At 41.0% G+C, this 26,537-nt stretch overlaps 1 protein-coding gene across 1 annotated transcript; it reads left to right on the plus strand.

Moving 5' to 3' along the window:
• Tnfrsf11b (TNF receptor superfamily member 11b) lies at positions 1–26,221 on the plus strand. Its single transcript, XM_075961021.1, has 5 exons — positions 1–436; positions 17,277–17,643; positions 21,200–21,391; positions 22,576–22,800; positions 24,474–26,221. The coding sequence occupies exons 1-5, from the start codon at positions 404–406 to the stop codon at positions 24,860–24,862; spliced, it is 1,206 nt and encodes a 401-aa protein (XP_075817136.1). The 5' UTR covers positions 1–403; the 3' UTR covers positions 24,863–26,221.
• The last annotated feature ends 316 nt before the right edge of the window (positions 26,222–26,537 follow it).

The following is a 26,537-nucleotide window of genomic DNA, read 5'->3' on the forward strand; positions in this document are numbered from 1 at the left end:
AGGTCTCAGCTGCCCCGAGGCTGGCCGCGGGCAGGAAGAGGCTAGGAAACCTTAGACGCAGTGGGACAGCTGCCGCCTGATCCACAGCTTGGAGGTGGCTTTTCTCTTCGTTTCCTCTTCTTTTTATCCCCCATCAGCCACCCACTCCCTTTGACCCACGCAGGATCCTCCCACTCCGGCGCCTAAAGCGTTAACCCCGAAGCGGCATCCCCACTAGAGTCCAGGGTTCCTAAAAAGGAAAGGTACAAGGTTGGTTCAGATGAGAGACTTCATAGATCAAAGGCAGGCAGGGCATACTTCCTGTTGCCCAGACCTTATATAAAAACGTCATGATCGCTTTGGCTGCAGAGACGCACCTAGCACTGACCCAGCGAGTGCAGCCTGAGGTTTTCTGAGGACCACAATGAACAAGTGGCTGTGCTGTGCACTTTTGGTGGTAAGTCGTGGGCAGGAGGCTGCTGGCCACCTGGGTTCGGGGACCTCCCCTCCGGCTGATGGAGACCAAGCCGGGCTCTCTCCAAAACCCGAGGAGCCTTTTTCTAGCCTTACCAGGCTGGTCTGAAGGGTGAGTGGCTTTTCCCTGAAAAGTTCCCGCGGAGTTTATGCGGAGGGGAGAGAGACACAGTGAGAGGAGACTTAGACTCTTTGCTTGATGTTAGCCGTTTCATTTACCTTATGTATTTACTTACTTAGGCTTTATGTGGTGCACCATGCCTTTCCTTGACCTGACATTTTTATTACTGCAGGTGAAGCGGACTGTAGGTTAGAGAAAGCAGACGTTTTGAAACTTGTGTAGAAGAGTTTGGATTGGAGGGTGGGGGTGGGGGTACAGTCTGGTGCATCGTTAATCTGACTTCACATACGTGTTTTAGGCATTAGAGAAAACATTCTTTCATTTAACTGTGCAATTTCATATTTTAATAAAGTTTTGCTATTCTAGTTCTCAACATCAGTATAGTATAAAAAGTATTAATAGACTGATAATTGTGTTCTAGAACATATTTAAATAACCAGATCAAGTTCAACACTAAATAGGGCTGAAGGCTGCTTTGAAATGCTGTTTGGAAAATAAAGGAATCTCTTTAACATAGCATATGTCCTTCCTTCCCTTTCTTTATTCAAAAACTTTTTAGCTTAGGCTTTGGGGAAATTGTTGTTAACGTCTATGTAGAAGTTTTTCTCTGCCAAAATCTTTTTTTCCGTTATATCAGCAGCATGTGAGACTCATACAGTTACAACTCAGACAGAGAAGTCTGTCTTTAAGAAATATTTGTGTCTGGGATGTGCTAGAGTCAGTGTTTGGCTTCCAACCTCTAACTCACACACTGAGAATGGAAAGCTATGTAACTGTCTCCTTAGCTCCAGGAACACAGAAACATCCATGTACAATAAATCACTCAGGAAAAGGTGGGCAGGAGACTACACACGAGTCTGTTGGCTGCATGTGTACATAAGCAGATGTACATGCACATGTAAAGCAGACTTCCACTAGTATGGATACATGGAGAATTTTGAAAATTTTATTTATTTTTAGGTGTATGTGTGTTTTGCTTGTATGTATGTCTCTGTGCACCATGCATGTGCCTGGGGCTGGATGGGGCCAGAAGAGGGCATCATATCCTCTAGGACTGGAGTTACAGACATTGACGAGCTCTATGTGGGTGCTGGGAATAGAATCCAGGTCTTCTGGAGGAGCAGTCAGTGCTCTCAAGTGCTGAGCCATCTCTCCAGTTACACTTTGAAGACCATTTTAGAAAGGGAACCTTTTGGGAGACAGTGAGATGACTCAGTGAGTCAAGGCCACTGACAACCTAGCAACATGAATTTGAGCCCTGGGTTGCTGTGCAGAAGAAGAGAACTGACTCCTGAAAGATGCCCTCTGGTCTCTGCTCCCATTCCCTGGCACATGTGCACCTGAACGGCGCGGGCGCGCGCACACACACACACACGCACACACACACCACACACACACGCACACACACACACACACACGCACACACACACACACACACACCACACACACGCACACACACACACACACACACACACACTAAATGGAACCATCAAAAGAACACTAGAACCTGTACAGGTGGTAGTGCCTAAAGACATTTCTTAAATTGAGCACTTGGAGTTGGCAGAAAGATCTACGAATACATTATCAGCACCCCAAAAAGGTCCTTATATCCCCTCTTACGTTAATATTCAGACTAATCAACAGCAGAAGTTGGTTTTGTTTCTATTTAAACTTTATATATTAACTTTATGTATTTTTCACTTTGGCTCCCTTCAAAGATCTGCCCAGAGATTCCTCACTGAATTATTTCTTCCATTAATTCTTCCCAAATAGTAGAAAGATAATTATTATATAGGTGGTCTTTATAAAGAGATATGTACATATGTAACACTGACTTTCAATAATACAACATTATAAAAAGAGAAAAGCCTTGAGTGCTTCTTGAATATATAAATGAATAAGAAGGTTCTTGCTCTTTCTTTGATTTCTGACTGTTTTTTTATGAATGGTGAGAAATGGCCATACTGCACTTATATGTAAAGAGGCCCCTTAATAAAAAGAGAAGAAAGGTTGTAGCAACCAGAAGCACTACAGATATTTGGTTCTTTGTATGAAGCATTCCTCTAGATACTGGGAACAAAGTGAGTAGCCAGATAGGTATCATTGCTGCCTTCTGGACCCAACAGCCTATTGGAAGAGGCAGAATGTGGGTCAAGTATTGCCATGTAATAACGGTTTCAAAAGAGGAAGCTTCAGATGCTTGAAGAATTGAAAAATAAAACAAAAACAGCCTCCTGTGAGCTCATAAGGGAAGTAGCAGCACAGTGGTTCTCCACTAGACCCAGCTCAGGTGCCCACACACCACTTTCCTGCGGAATGACAGTGACTGCATTTTTTCCCCTCTGGAGTTCCTGTCTTCTCTCACCTGGGATGAGCAGACATTAATTCCATCACTTTGAAGTCTCCGCTTCTCATTAGCTCTACCTGTGTGATAACAGACAACCCAGAGGGGGACCTGGAACCAACTACATACAGGAAATACTGACGACACACAGAGGAGGAAGGGATGGCCTCTTAACCTCACCCCGAGGGAGCCTTGGGGTATGCTATTGCTGGAGATGAAATCAAGACATCCTAGCGAGAGACAGCGAGCCTTTACGCAAAGTATATTCCGTGTTCTTCCGTGAGAGCGGCAGATACGCTGGTAGTTAGGCAGTGAAGGCAGAGGAGGGCAGTCCTCAGGAGAGGTCCGTGGTCATGGGCATTCCTAGAATGCTCACTAGCACAGTGGAGCAGAGAGCTGTTCTGCAAGGAGAGGCCGCTCGTCGCTGGTAATACAAGTCACTTCCTGCTTGGTTGCCATGTGTTACTAGGAGAGCAGAGAATATCAACACGCCTGGCTTAGGTCTAGGCTTTAGCTGTGGTTGGAACTTCCCATCATCCGTCATGCAGTGTCAGAACCCACCCTGAACTTCTCCAAGCCAAGCTCTGAATTCATCCTTTCATGACAGAAGGGAGTGGAAGGAAAGAGAGGAGAGGCAGCTGCTCTTGGCTCAGGAAAACTGCGCCCTTGTTCTGGCTTCCTATAGGATAACAACACTCTTGGATCTTTTGACTTTTGGTTTGGATTTGTCTTGCCTCCCCTTTCCCCGGTGGCTGAGTTCCTGAGCTTATCTAGCATTTTCTTTTTCTTGAGAATGTGGATGCTGTGATGGTTTCTAGAAATATCCGATATACACCCAACTCCACTCAGGCAGCCCTGCCCAATAGTCTGCCAGGTGTCCATAGCAACCTTCCTGGCCTCGGTCACCTAGCAATCTTCAGCGTAATTCCTAATTTCAATATAGTTTTAAATTTTACTTAGGTGAAAATCCACAGTTGCTGAATACCATTGGTGGACGAAGAAGGCTGTATCAAACATTTTCTTCAGAGCGTTCTAGAAGTCATGACCATGTTTTCCAAAGGGACCCTAAACTCACAGTCTGCTGGTCTTGCTTTCCTGTTCACTACCTTACCTTATGGGTTTTGCTCTCAACAGCTCCCAGCCTACATGCTCCCTCTGCATAAAGGCTTTCTGTGAAAAAAAAAAAAATTCCTATTTTCCTTAGCATGGCATTAACCAAGAGAATTTCCTTCTGTTTTAATTTCTACTTTGCAGCCAGGGTTAGGGTTGCTTAAGGTACATAAAATCAGAATAAAATAAAACAAACCAAAAAAGGCTTTATGTCTTTCAAGGCCTGGACTAACAGTGTTTGGCTGCCCCCTACATTGCTCTGATGGAGCAAAGCTGCCAAAATTATCAAAATGATCAGTGTTTTACTGTGGTCACATCCACAGTCAGGAGTAGAAAGAAATGAATGCATGGATACTGGCTTGCTTGCTCATGCTCAGCTGTGTCGAGACTTACAGCCCAGGGACCCTGCTTAGGGATGATGACATTCACATTCAGAGTGAGTCTTCCTACCGCAATCAGACCCAGTAAGAAAATCTCTCACAGGCACGCTCATAACCCACAGTCTAGCCAGCCCTAGGTGGTCCTCCATTGAGACTCTTTTCCCAGGCGATCTTAGGTGATTTCAAGTGCACACTTGAAGCTAAATCACAGTGATGTGTGTGTGTGTATGTTTTTTATTTGCTTTGTTATTAACATTTGAAAGCTTGAAGGGCATAAAATCATTCTTGGTTGTTCTGGATTCCTAATAGTAACTGTCATTCCTAGACTTTTCCAAGGAAAGAGTGGAAAACAAAACATGGGCTCATTGCAAACACAGATTTCCTTCTTCCTCATTTGTACCCTCAAGGTTTCCACCATCATGGTGCATGTGTTTGCTGAGGGAAATGGACTACGGTGACGTTTTTTTAGAGCACTGGGCAATCTATCAGAAATCTCCATGGATGTTCCCAGAGAGTTTACCTACCTAATGTGTGACTGGGATTTAACCTCCTACGGTTGGCTTGACTACCCTTCAAAATATTAATCTAACCTTCTACTTATCTGACCGATATTTTAAACATCACTGTATATATACATTTCTGTTATGGAAAAGCAAAACCTTCATGAAAGCGTTTTCTTAGGAGAGCAACAGAATCAACTGGATTGACATATTAACTCTTGGATGTGCAGTGTGAACAGAGCTGGACTCTGTTCTCAGTTCCCCACATTGCTAAAGTGTTGCTTTCTGCTGATTAGAGAACACGGCCTCATGTTATTCAATTGGATCATTAGATAGTTGGATTTTCCCTGTTCAATTTTATATGTTTTAAAAAAGATTCAAAAACAGTTGCTGAGTCTTAGACTCAAGAAATTTCAGCCCCCAGAAGGAGCCTGGACTTGAGATAAAAATATTATTAACAACCCAGGTCAATAGCCTAGAGAGCCATAGAGAAAGCTGACTTCATGTCAAGAGAGGGAAGGGTGAAGACACCATTCAGGCTTGTTTCTAATGCGGAGAGTCTTGCAAACAAAATGCAAACAAAAGCAGCAGTAGCAACCATGTTTAGAAAAGAAAACAAAAATCAAAACAAAATTTAGCAACCCACAATAGCAGGAACTAGTGAATTGGAAATCCTAGCAACAGCTGTAAACTATCTGTGCAAGAAGAAAGAGCGAGGTCCAGCCAACTTGAAATAGATACAAGAAGAGCATTTTTATATGACATATAATTAGCTTTTGGAACTCACTACCACAGAATATTTTAGAATAACTAGCATAGAAAGTCTAAAAAAGGAATACATTTAGACTGTTGTAAGGGATAAGAATAGTGTTACAACACATTAGGTAAGAAGCTGTATGGTACTCTGCCCCACCACCCACACAGACACACACACAGACACACACACACACACACACACACACACACACACACACACCACTCCTCTGTCCTCTGTAAGAGATGTGCATTCTACAGGCACAATAAAATATTTCATCACAAGTATAAGGTGACATGATATCCAAGGGCTTGCATAGATACATTTTTCATGAAATTTCTCACAAGTATCTGAGTCTGCAGACAGATGATAGGGAATGTAAAATGAAGGAGATATCTCAGCGATGAAAGTGATTGCTGCAAAAGCACAAGGACCAGAGCATGATGACATGTAGGTGCAGAGCCCACGTAAGGTAGAGATGGGATCCTCAGAACAAGTTGGCTAGCCAGAGAAGCCAAGACACCAAGCTGCAAATTAAGCTGAAAAACTGCTACAGCATTGGATAACGAGGAGAGCTACCAAGAAAAACATCCCACTTCAATGCCGGGCCTCTGCACACATGTATACATACATGCACATGCACACACATGTATGTCTGTACACATACAAATACATGTGTATCTGTACATATATACACATGAAAAGTAGAAGAAAGAAAAACATACATAAAAGTGAGAGAGAATGCAGCTAGTTTCTAAACAAAAGCTAGTTAATATGTCCGTCAGCTCTCCAAAGCACTTTTGTGTTTGAGAACACGCAAGATTTACTGTCTGAACAAACTTGAACTACACAGTGCAGCACTGCTATTTGTCCATTATAGAGATTGCTAGGTTGTACTCAATGTGACTGAAACTTGAGGTCTCTGGATTGGAGCCCCACTCTGTTCTGCCCCTGGTAATTAACATTCTACTCACGGTGGGAGTGCACAGCCATCTTTGAAAATCAAGACTAGTCCTCCAGGCCTTCACTTCAACTCATTCTGGGCCTTGGCAACACTCTGCAAATATTTCCTAAGTAACCATCAGTAAAGCAGAGAAATGGGTGAGAAGATTAATTAAGACTTAGGGTAAGGCAGCAGCTGCTCTGAGCATGCTCACTGCCTTTGGTAATTAACTTTCCTGTTGAAGTTTTTGATACAAAAAAAAAAAAAGGTCTTAGTTGCCATGCTTCTTGTTAGGTGGCTGCTCCTCCATCTGTTGTCCCATGTCCTTGGTCATTCTTTGCTTCCTGTTTTCCTCTGACGTTAGTTCTTGTGGTTTTGTTCGGTCCTTATGCTTTTCTTGGTCTCTGTCTTGCTCTTCCTCCTAGTCTACTCTTCCTCGTGTTCCTGGTCCTGATTTTGCCCTTGAACTCTCCTGCTTTTTCAGTCTTGCTCTTTGCCCCATCTTGGGCTTCCACTCAATCTTATTTTCTTGTTCAAAAGCAAGTTCTTTTGTTTATTCCTTTCTTGTTACAAGCTTATGTAGTTTATCCTTAGAAAATGTTGATAGCAAGAGCCTGTTCCTTACAATATTCCCTCCCCATCATTTTGCATCAACACTCCCAAAAGCAGAAGGCATCTGGAAGACAGATGCAGAGCAGTGAATCAACACTCTGAGTAGTAAGCCAGGCAGGACTCAAGGGCCCTGATTTCCTGCTTCTGTCTTTACCTTTAAGGTTTAATCAGTGACCTCCATTTGTGCCTCTGCTAAACAGAGGAGCTGTGCCAGGTGATCTGTGGAACATCTGCTATAATTTCAAAGTTTTGTCACCCAAGATTTGTTTTTAAAGAATCAAGTATAGGGGCTAGAGAGATGGCTCAGTGGTTAAGAGCACTGGCTGTCTTCTGGAGGAACAGGGTTCAATTCCCAACACTCACTTTTCAGTTCTCAATTGTCTATAATTCCATAGGATCTGACACCTTCACAACAATGCACATAAATTAAATTTTAAATGAAAAAGAAAGAAAAGAATCAATTATCTATTATTGCATATCCCAAAAATCAAAAACCAAGTAGACTCACTCATCTATGAAACATTACCTGAATATTTTGCTATAATCTCTTCTGTTATGATTGTTAAAAGTTTCTTTTGCTCCATTGGTCATACATAAGAAATCAAGAAATTCTGCTGAAGTCAGGGAAGTCCCCCAAGAAGCAGCTTTTGAAACATTATCTAACTTTTAGAAAGCATAACTTATTCTGGAGGGTCACAACTTATTCTTTTAAACTCAAACCATTCCCATTTCCTCATTCTTGTCATCAGCTGGTATACATAGAAATTGGCAATGTGGGCTTTTTTTTTCATCCTCCATTTAGTTAAAAGCCAAGTTCAAGACATTCCCTTAGGACTTACTGAAGAGGTGTAATTATGGTCACAAACCTCCTTAGAGTCATTGAGCAAAATTTCTCTTTGAATCTATATTCACAAAAAGTACTTGACATCTGCACACTGCTCTTTGGAATAAATGTCAAAGCTTGAGGCATTCTAAACATGGTAATAGGCAGCCTGGCAAGGCCATTAAATGTACTCTTGAATAATCCACCAGCTGACAGACAGCAGAACTCTACCCCACACTCTGCTTCTTATCTCTTCTTTAACGTCCAGTAGAGAGGAAGAAATAAGAAATAACTGGTTTGTGAAGATGTGAGTGATGTTTACTGTGTGATGGTATAGTCATTAGTAGTCATTAGTGTTCTGTATTCTTTATTTTTTAAACAGGGATTCTCAGTTCTTTTTCCTTCCAAAGCATGATAGGGAGGAGTCCCATCTAGTGAGGATAGAATAGGAGGAATATGGGCGCTTCACGTGAATTAAAATGACCTCTTCACTTCCACACCAAGTTTCTTATTGACAGTGTTGCTCACTAAATTTTCTGTAGTTTTGGTTGTTTGATTTTTCTCCTCATACTTCCACACACACGTGAACAGTTTCCAAATATTACTTACTAGACAAGAATCTTTGCTTGACTGTTGACAGACCAACCAGGCATGGCAGCACAAGTGAAAAGTGTCCCTTTGGTGTTGATGACAGCCATTGAGATTGTGAAGTTGCTTATTTACACAGTCTACCTCAATCAGTGTGCTGATTGGCTCACCATCCAACACCCCATTATGTGTGATGTCTGAGACACAGTCACGGTGAAGGGTGTCACCAACAAAGCCAATAGTTACAAGGATTCAAAAATAAGGAGATCTTTATTTGGCTGAAAATTAAAATCTCTAGGCAGCAAACATTATAGAAAGCCTGCAAACTAGAGCAGTTATCTGATGTTTAGTAGCAGATTGAATTAGATACCCGACTCTGGAGCATCACCAAGCAGACTATGCTTGTTCTCCTTCATTACTTCCAGCTGAAATTTCCTCTTCAAAGTTTCATTCGTCTACATTAGCAACCTACTTAAATGCCTGCAAAGGGTGCAAATATAAAACAGAAAGACATTGGTACTGTTTTCAGTAACTATCACATTTACATGTCACATTCTACATAGTCTTTTATTTTAAAAAATAAAAAGCCTAGGGTGCATAGATTCACAGACTAGAAGTTGGGGGAACTCAGAGAAGTTGTGTAGTTTTCACTAATTTCTATTTTTCCTAAGATAACCCAGATGAGGACTTTTATTTTCAGTTTCTGCTATAGAACATGCTAATATCTAGCCACCAAGTCCAGTGGGAAAATACCAGCAAGTCAGAAGAAGACATCTTTGTACCTTCACCCCAGAAAATTCAGCTGGTGTAAAGGATAAATAGAATAGAGACCCCAGGGCCAAATCCTTAAAAAATGGTTACATATACTTTCTTTCCTTCCTGGACCCATTTAGCTTTTAGCTTAAGGAGGATGCTGTTTTATTTTGCAATGATCTTTCTACTTGATGTGAATGTAAGCCCAAATTTTCTAAGTAACTGAGTATAAGGCAAGAAGTTTATGGCTTATTAGACAGTGAAAGCATGGAGATGAGAGATGAAGCACACAATGGGAAGGGTGGGAAAAGGAAGAGGGTCAATGTATGGAGATGCACTACTGAAAATGTACTGCTTGGCATACAATGCAATTAGTTCTCCAGTCTCACAGGCCTTTCTACAAGAGCGTCTTGTCAGCTGCTTCAGTAGCAAATGGGAGAATTCCTGCATCAACTTGAGTGAATACATTGATGGATGGTTGAGATAGAATTAGTTCAATAGATGACTGGATAGACAAGTGGCAGATTATATTGTGTTTTACATCAGTATTACAGTTACTTCCATGTCTGTCTCATTCATAAGACTGAAAAGCTTTTTCCTAAGACTATAGTCCGAAGACTCAGTTGTTAAAGGGTTAGTTCCAAGCAAGTTCGGGTTTGAACCCTTGAAGGTTTGGAATTTTTGCCATTTCTGACTAATCACCAAACTCTCTATGACTCAAGTCTTCATGTTTAAAATGGAGCTAATCATGTCCCCTTGTAGGTGGCGGCGGACAGTAGCATGTGAAGAATGGGCTTCGGCTACAGACTGCTATCTAGTGATATTATAAAATGAAAGATTGTTATTTTTTCATACCACACAGGATGGAGAGTGTGCTTTCTCAGGCAGACAGTAAATGGCTACATATTAACACAGATGTTGTTTGAGTCCCCTTGTCCTTTAAGCTTCTGTTGCACTTGGTTGCTCTTTCTGCTTGCAGAATTTCTCTTATGTTTCTCCTAACAGTGGCCCGCTGCCTTACGTCAATTAAGTAAGCACAGGTTTTATTAGTCAGTAAAAAGCTCTACAGAGTGTTGTCAGCAATATGTTATCTTCCAAGGAAAGGGCCATAAAAAGAAAATGTAATCTTAAAATTGTTCAGAAGTAGCAACATACCAAAATATACCACCAGTTCACAGGCTCTGATGTCAGGGACTGGAGCTGGAGAGACTTCAAGGCCTAATGTTGCTTGCCAATTTTCAAGGTAAGCTGAATATTAAGAACCAGGGGAAAATGCAGCCAGTGCTATGGTGAAGTTGTTTTCCAGAAGTGATATTATGTCTCCAATAAAGTTATTATCATAAGACTAAGCAAAGAAATCTTAGGATCTAGGAACATAAAATATGTGAGATTTCTTTGTATCTTTTGTATTAAGCCATAACTCTAGCTCTTTTTTTCCTTCCTGAATGTTAACTATTCATTTGGACTTTTTTTCTTTTGTATGTTGGTTAATCAGTAAAATGTTAACCACCTGTAATACTTTTCCATTATGGCACAAGTCTCATAAGCAAATCTGTTTTGTTGATTCTGGCTGGGTCTAGCAAAACCTTGCTAATTAATGTAAATGCCTTCAGAAAACTAACATAAACTTCTGAAGTGAACAAAAATTACATTGGAAGTTAAATTTTGCCTGGAGATTGCTCTTCAGCCTCAGGGGAAGCAAGTTCAAGACAAATTTGGTCCGGTGATTCATCTAATAAATCATAGTTGCTCGTGTTTCCTTTTCCCCACTTGCCTGGGAGAGCAGTTGGCATTAGAGCACAGATGTAGCGATGAACAAATTCAATTCATTTGCTTTTACTTCCTTACCTGGAGATATAAACCTGAGCCAAATAACTGGTTAGTGGGGAAATTACGAGGCAGTCTGCTCCTCAGGAAGGGACCTGGCAGCAGCAGATAAACCTCTCCAATGAGCTAACTGCTTTTGTTCATAGAGACTAAGTACCAAAGAAATAGTGCTTACACAACTCCATGCAAATGAAATATGCTTTAAAAAAAAAAACCTGTAAGCAAATCTTTCACTCCTGTCATTCTACAGACAAGAAAATGCAGGTTGTGTTCTTGTCCTTGCCAATGTATCCTTTACATGTTGGGTAGTTATCTATGTTGTGTAACCCCCAATTGTTGAGTTTTATATAGAAAGCATTCAACCTGTGTACAAGATTGAGTAAATATCTAGATACATTGAAGACTTGTTATCACAAGGGATTGAACACCGGGATTTGTTTATGATTGCTAGACGCTCTACCAAGTAAGCTACAATCCCAACCTGAAACTAATTTTACTAACAGGTCAAAGGGACATTTTGAAGATCATTAAAAAAAGGATAGATAGACAATTAATTTGGGGCACATGTTAGGTGTGCAACTCTCTATTGACCATGAAATACAAAATATCTCCAGTAATAGATCTGATTCAAAATGCTTCATTTCCTACTATCTGTATTATCAGGACACATAGCTATGCCACATGGTTATCTGAGTCTTATATTTTTTATATTGAATGAGAAAAGAATGTATTTTTAATAAAAGGAGAAATGAAATAAACATAAAAAATAAATTTTCTGGGGAGATGCCCCAACATTGTTCTAAGGTTCATTTACCCAATTGCTAAGTTAATCAGAAAGTTAAGGTGTGAAGATGCAATGTGATTTTGATTAGTTGGCCCATAATCCCTGCCACACACCTGAGAGTTTGTGCAAGATTGGAGATGGAGCTGAGGGAGGCTTAAGTGAATAAAAACTGATATTGGCCATTAAAAGAAAAGTTTCTATATTTCTAATGATTTGCAAATGAGCATTTGGGAAACATAATATTCAGAATCATTCATATTTTAGGAATTACTGGGTCACCAAGGTAGTGGGAGAACTAAGTTCACAATCTGGTCAACATAGTCTATAAATGCAGCTTCTCCAACTTTCCAGTGGGAATAGCATGCTAGTTCACATTTGGGCTGCCAGGCTGTGTGCTTTTCACAACTTAGTCATGACTCATTCCATACACTTCTTAGAACTGTACACAATATCCATACATTTTTACTTTCTCTTTTCCATCTCCTTTCACAAATATTTGCAAATACTCAAAGTCTGTGCATTTTCCCTCTTCTGCTTGTATACAATATCCTTAGATAATCCAGTATGTATTTCCAGCTATTTGCTTAGCATCATTACTTGCATCTCATACAAAAAAAATCTTCCTACCTAAAATACTTCCCTTTATTTATGCCCACTCACACTTCTGTTTTCAACAATTAATAGAGACCTCAGGAAACTCAAAATTCAGCTGTTTCGTTGGTTATCATCCCTTCCCTCCAAAATCAGCCAACATTCATTTACCCTTCCCTCCCTTATCATCAACTCTTCATAATCTCTGACCAAATTGTCTGTTCAATCCTTTCCTTCATCTCCAGTCTCTTTTACTGCTTCCATTAAAAAAAAATCAGTGAGTAGCTTATACATGCCTTACATCAGTCTGGGTTTGTACTGGGTCCTTCATCTTGTTGCACCTCGAGAGAACAATGATTGTTTTAATCAATGTTTGGTGAATGAGCCAATTAATTAAGGAATGGAAGGGAAATGGGGGACTACAAAAGAATAACAAAAAATTAATAAATGGAACTTATTGTGAAAAGAGTTTAATTTTAATAACTTTTGTAATTTATTTATACTACAAACAATCTTCATGAAAATCTCAATTGTACGTAATGTGGATGTTTCCTTTAACTGCTGAGATGAACTCAAATATGGCATGGTTTACAAACTGACCAGACATTTAGCTAACTCTGGACAATCCTCAAATAGTTCTCTGTGGCAAAGATCATGACGGGGGATTACAAAAGGAACTCCCAAACCAACTGACTATTTCCAGGCTCGCGTGGGATGCTCTTAATGAATCTTCTATAAATGGAAACCCACTGGCTCATTCATGGTTCTGCAGACCAGAGAGTAAGTCCAGTAGTACAGGGTTGTCTGTATTGCATAATGCAAAAATAAACCAGCCAGAGGAAGTGTATTCTTTTGTCCTTTAGGAAGTCATAAAGCCAAATAAGCCGATAGAAGGTTCTAGTCAAATCCCTTGTCGCTTGAGTGGGGGTGGAAGGCATAGGTGATCATGAACCTGAAAAGCAGCCATTGATATAAAAAGACTCCATACCAAGAGGTTGCTAGCTATATAAAAGAGAGCAAAAATCTGAAGGGAGAGATACTAGGAGACTTGCTTCTTTGCTCATTACTAACTAAACTGTCAAATCCAAGAACAGAGCAATGGTGAAGCTAGACAAGTCACTAGAGAGTGAGTTAAATCTACTCACCAGCATCACTCTGTTCTAGCCTCTGTAAACATCTGGTAGATAAGAAAATATGTCTGCATAGAAGATCCTTTAATGGTGTAACATCATTAGCATGGAAGCGGGTAATAAGCCTCTAGAGATAGCACTTTATGCTTTCAAGAAAAATAGTATAGAAGCTTCCAGAAGAAATCCCAGACTGATGAGAAGCACTAGACTGTAGGACTTATAGATTAGTTTAAAGTACAGGTGATTGGATCAGATAATGGTTAGGTAGAGAATGGAAAGAGGGCAAAAGAGAAAATACAAAGAAAAAGAAAAGTTATGCTTAATTTCTCTTACAAACCAAACATGAAACAAAGAAAAGATCTTCCCATCTATAAAAAGTGTGTTAAGTCTCAGCAGACATGTGTATATGTGTCTCAGCCTCTGCAGATGTTCAGGGATATCTGGAGATTGAATTACACAGAACTTTATTTTTCAACCCTTTTTAGGTTCGAAATCTTATCAGTAGGCAAAGGAGCAATAACTAACGTTAGGAGCATGACCCTTTCATTGCTCCCGGCAGGGCAAAAGGAAGAGAGAAAAATGAGGAAGAAGAGCTGTATTCATCTCCACCAACCTCTGCCCAGCCACTGAGTCCAGAAATTCTGTGTGGGGATTGGGGCTAACCAAAGATTGTGGCCTAACTATCCAATTTTGACCACACAGAGTTCTGTCCTTTCACTAAAGTGGAATTTTTCTCCCAAGTGAAGCACAGAGGTCCAATTGAACTCACTGAAAACAAACCCATCATTCTTCAATGCCTTCTGGGTTTTCGTTCCACACAGCAGTCTTGAGGAACTTGTCTCTACTAATTACTTCCTAATTCTTAAATCCACACATTGTCTATTAATTTGTCTCTAAATTCCTCTCCCACCTCAATTTTCCTGTATGTTAAAGAAATGATTAATTTCCATGGTATCGGTACAGGGAAACAGCAATAATATCATGTCAACTTCCCAGGAAAACACAAACTGTATTAGTGTTTTTGGTGATAAGAGTCTACGCCTGAAAGGCTCGGAGTCTGAAATATTTCTGATTCTGACTTTTAAACATGTTTTAAAAATATCCGCGTATGCTTTGACAGCTGAAGCCCCTTATCCCCAAATTCTAAAGCCCCAAATTCTACAGAATCTGAACATTCTTGAGCTTGTACATGGTAGCTGGGAAGGTTTGGGTGTTGGAGCATTCCAGATTTTGTATTTCCAGGTTAGAAGTACTAAGCTGTTGTTGGTGTTTCCGTGGCTCTGGAGGGTAAAGCACATGAGCAGCTGTAATTGTTTTCCTGACCCCCTCACATCTTCATTACAGTTGAGTAACAGAGTCATCATCATCATGAGGCCGATGCACGCATGAACGTCTTGACCCCTGTGCAAATGGGCTCAGGACACGCATCCTTGAGATAAACAGCCTCTCTGGACCTCTGAGCCAGACCTCCTGAAGGCAGAACCCTCAAATGTGACTTTCCAGGAAACTTAAAGTGAACAGCAAGAGAAAAAAAAAGAAAGAAAAGTGTGTCTCATTGCTTTCATATGGGTTTGTGTGTTGTGTTAGGCAAACCTCATGCCATAGCACTGGGGATTAGAGAAATACTTGAACCAGATCCTGAAAACATGTCTCATAGCATATTCAAATGACCAAGCAGCCAGCCAGTCATTTCTTTGCTTCTTTCAAGCCAAATAAACTGCCTCAGGGAAACGAAAGAAAGGACCTGCTTTCTTCTGAACCCCTCAAGTTATGGGGTGCCCTGCTGAAGCAGCAGGTCTGACTTTTCACTCCTCCCCTCTCAGCATGTTGATTGGAGTGTCTCATATGGCAGCCCTCTGAGAAATCCTCTCTGCTAAAAAAAATTCATCACCTTGGAGGAGATATTTTGTTTTTTTTTTCTTTCATTTTATCAGCTCATACGGTCTGAGATATTGGCTGTGTTCCACTAGAAGTGAATGGAGTCACTTAGACTAAAATACTGAAGGCTTATGAAAGGGGCTAGTCTTCTCCTTGGCCACGTCTGATTTGAATAGGGAATGCTGTTTCTCTAGCTGGGTGTGCTTTTCCCAGGTGTGTGTGGTGGTGAGTGGTGAGTGGGGGACTTTTCCTGAGCTCTACAAGCAAGAGAATTTGGAGGGAAAAAAATATGTTTGTTTTCCTGCTTTCCCCAAACCTCTGAACAGTCAGTGTTGATCCCTGTACCAAAAACAAACTATAAAAACCAAGCAAGCCACTATCTACACACGGACGATGCCTCTGAGAACGTGTTTCCTGTAATTAGCGTGAAGTTGTTCTTCAATGTTCTCGGAAGACCTTCGGGGATGCAGAACAAGAGACAGAGTTTGTGTGCAGCTGGTCTTTGAAAAGAACCTAGCCTGCCAGTTCTTTTCTCCACATCTCAGACTTCTAGCCATGATGAATGGTAGCTTCTGAAACCGTGCCTGTCCCCCAGTGTTTTCCCCAGTCAACCTAGGCAGAGAAAGTCATTTCACCTTCTAAGTGTGTTTTACCTATATGAGACAAGATTGTCGCCAGCCCACAAACCTGTTGGAGAAAATTTCAACCTTAAAGTCCTAAAATTCTTCCCAGTGGATTGTGTGCTCATGTGAGACTCAGCAGGACATTTCTAGTTCCTGACATCTAGGAGACATTTCACGTGGATCTACTGTGTTGATAAATCCACGAACGAATGAATGAATGAATGAATACTATGAATGGTCACTGATAATCTTGTACTATCCCACTGCATCAATATTTTATTCCATTGCTTTTTATCATTAAGTAGCAATTACGGAAACTGAATGAGCCATTATCTGGTTCCGAGTCCAGTAACTGTGACCACATTAGCAGTTATGCACTCCGCATCTTCCATTCCACATTTTCTGACTCCTTAATCAGCTTTACTATTTATCTTTAAAATATTTCTTGATTTCTAACATTCCACTTCATTTTACTATATGTACTTTCTTCTCTGACTGGCCCGTAAACTTCATGGTCCAGAGTTTCTGAACTAGTTAGCTTAGAACTATATCTGGAGTAGTCAGAACAAAGTCTGGCTCACAGTGAAGGTTCAAAAACTAGCTGTCAAGTCAACAAGAAAGTAATTCTTAGTTCATTCTTTCCATACATCAGAATCAACACGTGACTTTGGCTCATTTGTATTGCTAATGGCCAAGCCAAACTCCACACCAATAGAACCACACTGCTTCCGGACATGATCCACTTACTGACCCAGAGATGATGTCTCAGATGGTTGGTTACTCATTGGTGCCCCAAGTATCATTAGTCTTATTCTGAGATTTTTCTTTTTTCAATTTCAGTTGTGTATGAGTATGTATCACTTTGTCTGTTTTTCTCTATCCTCTTGGAAGTTGGCATAAACCACTGGAAGCAAAGCTATGGCTTTAGAACCTTGTTTGTGCTGGATCTCCTTGGAAAGGCATGACTAAGGTTAGGTAGCGAGTGACTCCTGACTCAGGTGTTGTCTTTGCACACAACTACTGCCCTACTTCCATCCTAATTAACCACTGTGTCCCTTCTAGCTCCTGGACATCCCTGAGTGGACCACCCAGGAACCAGTTCCTCCAAAGTACCTTCATTATGATGGAGAAAGCGGACGTCAGATCCTATGTGACAAATGTCCTCCTGGCACCTACCTAAAACAGCACTGTACCGCGAGAAGGAAGACACTGTGTGTCCCCTGCCCTGACCACTCTTATACAGACAGCTGGCACACCAGTGATGAGTGTGTGTACTGCAGCCCAGTGTGCAAGGAACTGCAGTCCGTGAAGCAGGAGTGCAACCGCACCCACAACCGTGTGTGTGAATGTGAGGAAGGGCGCTACCTGGAGTTGGAATTCTGCTTGAAGCATAGGAGCTGCGCCCCAGGGTTCGGAGTGGTGCAGGCAGGTGGGTATCTGCTAGAACACCTAACAACACCAATTAGGACCATGCAAAGCCAGACAGTAGCTAGTTTAGGGGACACTTGTCCTGATAAAAGATAACAGTACCTGTTCACTGTGTGCTGTGTATATGGATGTGTCCAAAGGAGCTTTCTCAAAGGAATACTTTGCCACTACAGTGTAATTTAGGGAGGAATCTCAAATGCAGCAAATTACTCTCTAATGAGACGCATGATGGATGGCTCCCTTGTAAACGCCTGTTGTCTGGATTGCGCCACGAGTAGCTGTTATACACCACGGTGTCTCACTTTGGCATGGACAGATTCAGATGGCTGGGCTTTTTGACAAACATCAGAAATGTTAATCGATACCAAGAGAGTAATTATGCTGATATTAATGAGACTCTGGAGCACTAACAATGAGCAGTTATAATTAATTATGTAAAAATGGGAACGGCTAGGGGAAATACATTTCATTATTAAAAATGAAGTGGGTTCTCCTTTTGGCATGGGAGTTGAATGCTTGGGAGGATAAAGACAGTAGCAAACCTCTAACCAGCTTATTCTTTATCTTAGACAAAACAGATTGTCAAGCCAACAGGAAGTCCTTGTGTATAAACAAGGACTTTCTCTTCTTGCATTCCCAGCAGCACGGGCTGGGGCTAGAGTGAAACTTTGGAAGGCGAAACCCGTTCTCCTTTTCTAGCACATACACAAAGTGGAACTGTAGACTACAGCCGCTTGTGGCTTAGGAAAATGAAGAGCAGCCACTTGGAGGGATCCCTGTAAATTCTGCTAACTCACTTTAAAGCAGGGTCCTCAACTCAGCACACTTGACTTAAGCTGGATCATTCTCTTCCGTGGGAGGCTGTCCCGTGCCTCTCTAAGCCCTGTGAGGGCCAATCAGCAGCCCTGGTGTCTAACAAGTAGCTACCAGTGGCAAGCCTCCCTCCATTGCAGGAGCCAATTCACTCCTGGCTGAGAGGTCATAGTACTTGTTCGCCTAGTACAAGTTCATTGCTTGTGAGAAGTTTAAGTTTAGATGACAAGTATTTTCAGTTTGAAGGCATTCACTGAGGTCTAGCAGCAAAGGCCCGGGGAGTCCCATCCCTAAAGACGCAGCAGGATGGTTACAAGGTCGAGGCTAACCTAGGGTATAGCCTAGGCTATGGAGTGAGGCCATGTCTCAAGCAAGGCAACAAACAAAACCCCAAACAAAAACTTGGAACCCATTTCATCTCTTTTGTAACGAATCTTTAAAGGAGTGTGTGCTATATGAGAACCCCCAGTAATACTGCTGGATGGAGCATTTGAATGAGAAGGACCTACCATGTCCTACTCTTACTGAGTGACACTTTGGAACTCAATACTCTATCAACCAACAGTGAGAAAAAGTCAAGCAAGCCTTTTTACTCCAGTGCAGTGAGCTGTGTCAATGCAGATCCAGAAATTAAGCATGGACTATGCAGCTCCAAGAGCTGAAATTTGTGGAAATTCTAGAAATAATAAGGTTGTTGCCCTCACAAACATGAAAACATTTCTGAGGGTGGAACTAGGAGATAGTTAGGAGACTTGGAGCAAAGGACACACTGGAGTTTATTCAACTTTTCTCTCCCAAGACCTGCAAGGAGGTTCTGCTTGAAAAATAGGAGGTTTCTAGGCCAAAGGGAAGCAAGAATGGTGTGGTGTTATTCTACAAAATATCTGATAATTATTTTTGTTATTTTGAAGGCAAGATTGCTTCATCTTCTTCTCTTCCTATCTGTCTGCTGGCCAGCCCTCTTCTTCCTGTCGAGTTACTAAGGGCTGTCTTAGTGACTTGCAATCCATCTTCTCATTGTTGTGTTTCACATTTTGCCTGCCAGACTAGACGTTTGCTATTTCTATTGATACTAACAAGGAGAAATCATTATTTAGACAATTCCATTGTTTTAGGCGCAAAGGTGTTGTCCCTTTTAAAAGAAGCCCTACTCAGAGAGATTATGAGAGGAAGCCTCCAAGGAAATAGAAACTCTCTATCTGTCTTTCTTGGATTCTTTTTGTTAAAGAATTGGAAAGGCCAGTTTGCCTATGAAACAGTTTTCTACATATGGTCTTCTTGTTCCCATGACCTCAGAAAACTTAAGCCAGAAACATGTACCTGAAGAACGACAAATTCACTTTCTGTATAGATAATGTGGCAGTTGGCAAACGGAGCTTTGGATCCATACACTCGGGTCATTTATTCTCAGCAAGCTGGCAGAGGCTGGATGCCTAAATAAGTAGAACTTAGTGTGCAGTGGGGTTCCACTTAAGGAGAGGAATGTAAGAGGGTACGCTGACAACCAAACAATAAGTGAATTCCTTTTTGTTTTGTGAGGGTGGTTCTTAAGACAATGTCACTGCAGTGCTTCAAATAGCATTGACGTGAGACTTTAGGCCTGTGGTTTCTCCTCCTCCTTGCCTGCACTAGTCCTTTGTCATTTTTACAGGTCAATGAATCATCAATCTTTTTATAAAGGAAGAGGCAGGAGACTAGACTAGAACCAACCTGTTTCACTGCTTTCTTTCTAGGATGGGTAAAAGACATAAGGAAATGGGAGGTGGGGCTTTTTCATAAATGAAATTTAATAACTTTCGGTAGCTTTCATTTGTCTCCTTTGTGTTTGGTATCTTGCATGAGCCAGAGTTGGCCTGGGCAATCTACATTTGAATACTGAAGCCTGAATCTGTTCAGCCAGCTTACACTAGATGGAGATATTTTCATATGCAAATACACTATAATGTGTGCTGCGTCCATGCATAATAGAGTGCAGGGATTGAATATGTTTATTTTCAGTGGCATCTGTATTGAAAGTCTCTGGGTTAGAGTTTTGAAACCAACAATGTCTTCAAAGGTATTAAATGCCTTAAAAGCATGAAGTAAAATACCCTTGTAGCTACCCTTCCTAAAGATTTAACCATGCTCTGTACTCCAAACTGTAAACAAATGCTATCTCATCGTCTGTTTATTATCTAGCTCAATGCTGGCCTTACCTTTGTGAGTCAGCAGTCAACTTTACCAGCACCTTTCAGAGTTTGCTATAATGCGCTCCTCCCAAGGTTAGCAAGTTTCACAGTTAGGAGCTTGGAGAGAAAGAACTCCTGCAAGAAATGATTGGAATTTAATGATGCAACCTTCAATGGGTGCTGATTTCAAAGAGCGACAGTAAAGCAGACACACACGTTATCTTGATGATTCTTTTCAGAAGCAATTGTACAAAGAATACAGTTGACAAGCCTTACTGGCACTTCATCAGAGGCAGGACTAATGAGTACCTCACCCTCCTCTCTTTTCATCTCCCATTTCAGGAGCATTTTGTAGGTAACAGCACTACAAACTTGCGTGGGTATTGCAAGAAGGGGAAAGAGCCGGAGGGGCTGACTGTTGATGGTTTGTTATCTCTGTTTAATGGAGCGGAAACTGGAAATTCGGAAACTTTCCCGCAATACGTGGTAGCAGTGAAAACTCAGTTCAGGACTGTGCTTATCTGCAGAGAAAGGGTTGGGGAAGAAGGCGCTAAATTGCGGGGTATTTTTCCACAGGAACCCCGGAGCGAAATACAGTTTGCAAAAGATGTCCAGATGGGTTCTTCTCAAATGAGACGTCATCGAAAGCCCCCTGTAGGAAACACACGAACTGCAGTGCACTTGGCCTTTTGCTAATTCAGAGAGGAAATGCATCTCATGACAACGTATGTTCTGGAAACAGAGAAGCATCGCAAAAATGCGGAATAGGTAATTATACTGATTAGAAGTAAACTGATTAGAAACTGGAAGTGAAAACTTAGCTTCGTTACCAATCATATCCATAGCTTCATTGCGAGGAAGCTCCAGGAAGCTTTAGTCATGTTAATTTCTTTGTCTGTAGTCCCTGCATATAGTGCAAACCACTCCCTGTTGGTGATGGGATTGGTATATTCTCTCTCCCTGTCCCCACACCCCACCACTTTGATTTCAACAAGGGACTATGGGACTCACACACCTGTGCTCTGTGTTTTCAGGCATCAGGACAAACAATGACGCAAGCCAATGTGACCTTCTCCAAAGGTCTTTCTCTACTACATAGAAGCGAGACATACAGGAATAAATACAGGCATCTTTTATAGCCCCAGACACTCCACTGTTCCACTGAGAGATCAGATATCTTAGTTAATTTATACTTTATCTTCTCTTACCTAAAAAGTAACATGAGTGAAGGAAGGGTGAGGGAAAGAGCTAATTTCAGCCTTAACATTGCTTTGTTTCAGCTTGCATTTTACTTTTGCAATTAAGTGAGTATTTAGTATATGTCAAGTCCTTCACTGTATATACTTTGATATTTATGAAAAACTAAAATTTGTGTAGGATAAATGTGGATGGTTAATGACTTAACACTCATCTATATGTCCCCTGCTTTGTTCTACCAATAAGCTACACGTTAGCCACATATACATAAAATAATATGCTATTGTGATTGCACATAAACTAATACACTATTTTGATTATTGTTTAAGTTCCTTCTAGGCACTGATTTTGTGTTTTGGTTTTTCTTTGACCCTGACCTTGTGTTACCCAGTAGTCACTGAGCAAACTTTTAGCAATTTATTAATATTTACATTGTCATTTAATTTTTGTCAATTATTTGTGAGTATCCACATTAAATTCTCATTAATCATCTATCAAGTTACCCCTTCCCTCAAAAAAATGATAAGGAAAACAAAAGAACGTTAGACAACACACAAGTCCAGTTGGTCTCTTCTACTAAGAGCAACCAAAAGAAGGTTGTTTTTTCAACCTTCCTGTTTTGGCATGTTGTCTCAGAGAAAACTCAACCCGCATGCTCATTTTGTGGTTGGTTTTGCTTTGTTTATTATTTTGTCGGAAAGACTGTGGGAAATTAAAGTGTTCAGTGAATTCCGTTGTTTTCCACATTCCTGCAGATGTCACCCTGTGCGAAGAGGCCTTCTTCAGGTTTGCTGTCCCTACCAAGTTCACGCCGAATTGGCTCAGTGTTCTGGTAGACAATTTGCCTGGGACAAAAGTGAACACAGAGAGTGTCGAGAGGATAAAGCGGAGACACAGCTCACAAGAACAAACTTTCCAACTCCTGAAGCTATGGAAGCATCAAAACAAAGACCAAGACCTGGTGAAGAAGATTATCCAAGGTACCATCTCCTGAAATAAATAAGGCAACCAGCAATCAGACACACATATTTGTAATAAAATATGAAAGGGACTCTTTGTCGATGTGGTGGAGCGAGTGCTCCCCCTCCCTGGGATCCTCATGGAACTGACAATTTCTCACCAAGTGATAGTGTAGACAGGATTCCTGTCACAGCTAAGGAAGGTCCTGTTCTCACCTGTACACTAATTGAAAGAAGAGGTGTGAACTCTTCCATGCAGGACTAAGCTGCTGGGGGTGATGGGACTTTGCGCCCAGATTCCTTAGCTGTTTCCTCAGCCTCCAGGCCGCCAGGGTCCCTCTGCCCTTGCTTCATCTTTCACGCTCTGCTGTATTTGCCAGTTCTCTTCAGAGGGGCACCACGTGTCCTATAGGTAACCTCTCATCAATCCTAACTCTATAGCCTGCAACCAAATTACCATCTTAGTAACATCTGTGGTGACGATTAGGAAGATCCAATAAGTGTTTGAGTTTCTTAGAAGAAAGGACTGGCTAAAAGTATATACTCGAATGTGCTAGCGCTTCCTGAAGGATCTATTTTAGAAATAGCGTGAAGGGTAAAAAGCAAGGCATGGAGGGACAGAAAGAAGAGACCTAAAGAGGGGAAAATCAATTTTAGTCCACATGAACTAGACACTTTATGATATACACTGGAAAGAATTCCAGCTTCAGCTACCATTTCTGAGGACATGCCAAAGAGATGAAAAGGGGTTTCCTAATGCAGACAGCATGGAGCAGAAATTACCCTGCTATCCCCTGGTATTGACAGAGTTTCCTTATACTTCCCATAAAGTGCATACATGGGAAGTCAGAGCAAGGATTTCATGAGAACTACTTCCCCTTTGACAGACCAGCGCCTTCACTTATGCAGAGTAAACTTTTCTTGTGTTTCTGGCAAAACAAAAATTATTCTTTGAACCTATAATTAGCCCTGAAGCAAAAATAAAAAGAAATGGAAAGTCAGGGACTGTCAGTATGTGAAGGGACCCAATTCCCTGCTTTATAAATGGAAACATTGCAGCCAAGAAAGATGAACGGAATTGCCTTAAGGCTCACAGATAGTAAATGACTCATGTCGTTAATAGAGACATTAGTTACTCCTTCTTATGTTTATGCCCAAGCTCATTGCTGAAATGCCCTCCAGGCTATGTGTTTGCTATTCTTGGACTCCTGTTGCTGGCTTTCCATATCTGCCACACTCTGGTGCTTCTCCAGTGCTGTGTATATTCATTAAAGACTAAAGTGTCTCTTGTCAAAGAGGGCCAGGGTTGGATACCAACTCATGAAATTTCCATTATAATATGAAGAGCCTGGATGCTTTATTTTTTTTTTCCTTCCCTGAAATGCTGCGATTTTTAAAGTTGCAGCTTTTGCTTGGAAAGCTGAAGATGATAAGTCTGGAATTTTCCATTGCTTAAGGTCAAAAACAGGAGCTTCCCACAAAGACTGTTGTTGGATGATTCAAGGAGATTGTATGTTATCCTATTATAACATAAAACAATATCATCTTAGCAATCAGGAAAAAAAAACAAGAGTCACTTCAGCCACCTAAGGAAGAGCTGGAGAGGCTAATCTGAAGTTACAAATTGCGTGAGAGTGTCTGTCTGGGGCCTTAGATGAGTAAGCATGACATGAGCATCTCTTTGGTTCATACAGATATCGACCTCTGCGAAAACAGTGTTCAGCGGCATATCGGCCACGCCAACCTCACGGCAGAGCAGCTTCACGTCCTGATGGAGAGCTTGCCTGGGAAGAAGATTGGCCCAGAGGACATAGAGAGAACGAGGAAGACATGTAAACCGAGCGAGCAGCTCCTCAAGCTGCTCAGCTTGTGGAGGATCAAAAATGGAGACCAAGACACCTTGAAGGGCTTGATGTATGCCCTCAAGCACTTGAAAACACACCACTTTCCCAAAACGGTCACCCACAGTCTGAGGAAGACCATCAGGTTCCTGCACAGCTTCACTATGTACAGGTTGTATCAGAAGCTGTTTTTAGAAATGATAGGGAACCAGGTCCAGTCCGTGAAAATAAGCTGTTTGTAACTAGAAATGGTCACTGTGCTGTTTCTTCAGGATGGGCCAACTCTGATGGATGGAGAAGACTGTTTCTCGAGGCTCTTGAAAAGGCACAGTGATCCCTTTCACATCGACGGTGGGAATGAAGACACCCCCAAGCACACACTTCGTATTAAGACTATTGGGGACTCTGAGTAATGAAGTGAGGCAGGCTATTTTGTAACTTTGCAAAGCCAGGTGTCAATACAGAATGGCAGCCATGCTGATTGAGAGGGTATTTTATTATAGCCCCAAACATAGGTCCTTTTCTGCCTTTCCTCATGGCTGAGTAACCAGAAGGTTTCTGCTATTTTACATGTCAGCCATGTCTTATTCTTTACTCTGTACTGTTTGTCTATTGCATGCTCTTTGTTGGAATGGTTATCAGGTGCATGGGTCTTGTCACATTTTCAGGTTCTTAGGCAAGATGACAGTTTCCCCTCTGAAGATTTAATTTGGGTTGGGGAGTTGGCTAGACAACCAGGGGTAGGTTTCGGGAGGTTTTTTTTTAGCAGCCTGCTACCAAGAACCGTATTTCATGTTCATCTGTAGTTGGACCTAAGCTGACTCAAAGTAGTTTTCTTTTGAAAATAACCACCGAAATTTATTTATTGCACCAACCATGGCTGGCTTTGTTGCAGGGCACTAAAAGAAACTAGGATATGGAGAAAGGATTGATGTCTCCCCCAACGTCCAACAAATCCCCACTAGTTTATCCAGCTGTCATTTCTGGCCCCGTATCTACTGACTACGTGTTCTCTTATTACTGCTTGCAGTAATTCAACTGGAAATAATAGTAATAGTAATACAATCTAGACTCCATTGAATCTCTCTAAATATGGGAATCTCTCACTTAAAAGCTCTGAGATTTCAGTTGTGTCAGAGGCTTTTATTAGAAAGCCAATGTTCTTCGGTAAAAGTTACTAATATTTCTGTAAGACTATTACAGTATTGCTATTTATATTCATTCAGATATAAGATTTGTACATATTATCATCCTAGAGAGAAATGGTGTAAGACTTAATTTTAGAAAGAAAAAATATTCGTGTTTATTGTTATGACAAAAGAGATAAAATATATTTTTAATAGAAACTTTGTGGGGTTTTCTAATAGATACTGCCAGTTTTCCAGTGTGGAATGTTTTTATAATATAATTTTATCTGTGTAAGATGTAATATCATTTTATAGAAAAATGCATTATATAGTCGGTTGTTTAATGTCAGAAAGTATATGGGCTATAAATTATCTGAATATTAGATGCTCTGAGAAATTGAATGTACCTTATTTAAAAGATTTTATGATAATACTATATAAATAACATCATTAAAGTTTTCAAATTATTTTTCATTTCTTTCCCTCTTGCTTTTATTTCAACAAGACAATAATGGGCTTATACACTCCCAATTTCCCTATTCATCTTTGATCATCACAAACATCTAAGAGTTGTTTAAAATGCAAATTCTTGAACCACACTGTTGAAAACTCTAGGGATGAACAAATGTGGTCCAGGGCTAACTCCAAAGTGATTCTTTCCATACAAAACATTGGATAATTTCCAAAGTCAGGATTGGTATACACGTGGAACAGGTCACAGGTGACACTTTTTACATCAGGAGACCAAACGAAGTACTTCTGACTATAAACAAATGAAAAATGGCGCTGC

This window comes from Microtus pennsylvanicus, chromosome 2, assembly GCF_037038515.1.
Source record: "Microtus pennsylvanicus isolate mMicPen1 chromosome 2, mMicPen1.hap1, whole genome shotgun sequence".
NCBI classification, from domain to species: Eukaryota; Metazoa; Chordata; class Mammalia; order Rodentia; family Cricetidae; genus Microtus; species Microtus pennsylvanicus.

Coding starts and splice junctions, on each gene's coding strand:
- Tnfrsf11b (XM_075961021.1), top strand. CDS start 404: ATGAACAAGTGGCTGTGCTGTGCACTTTTGGTG. Junction 21,392..22,575: donor ATCGCAAAAATGCGGAATAG/GTAATTATACTG, acceptor ACATTCCTGCAG/ATGTCACCCTGTGCGAAGAG. Junction 22,801..24,473: donor GGTGAAGAAGATTATCCAAG/GTACCATCTCCT, acceptor TGGTTCATACAG/ATATCGACCTCTGCGAAAAC.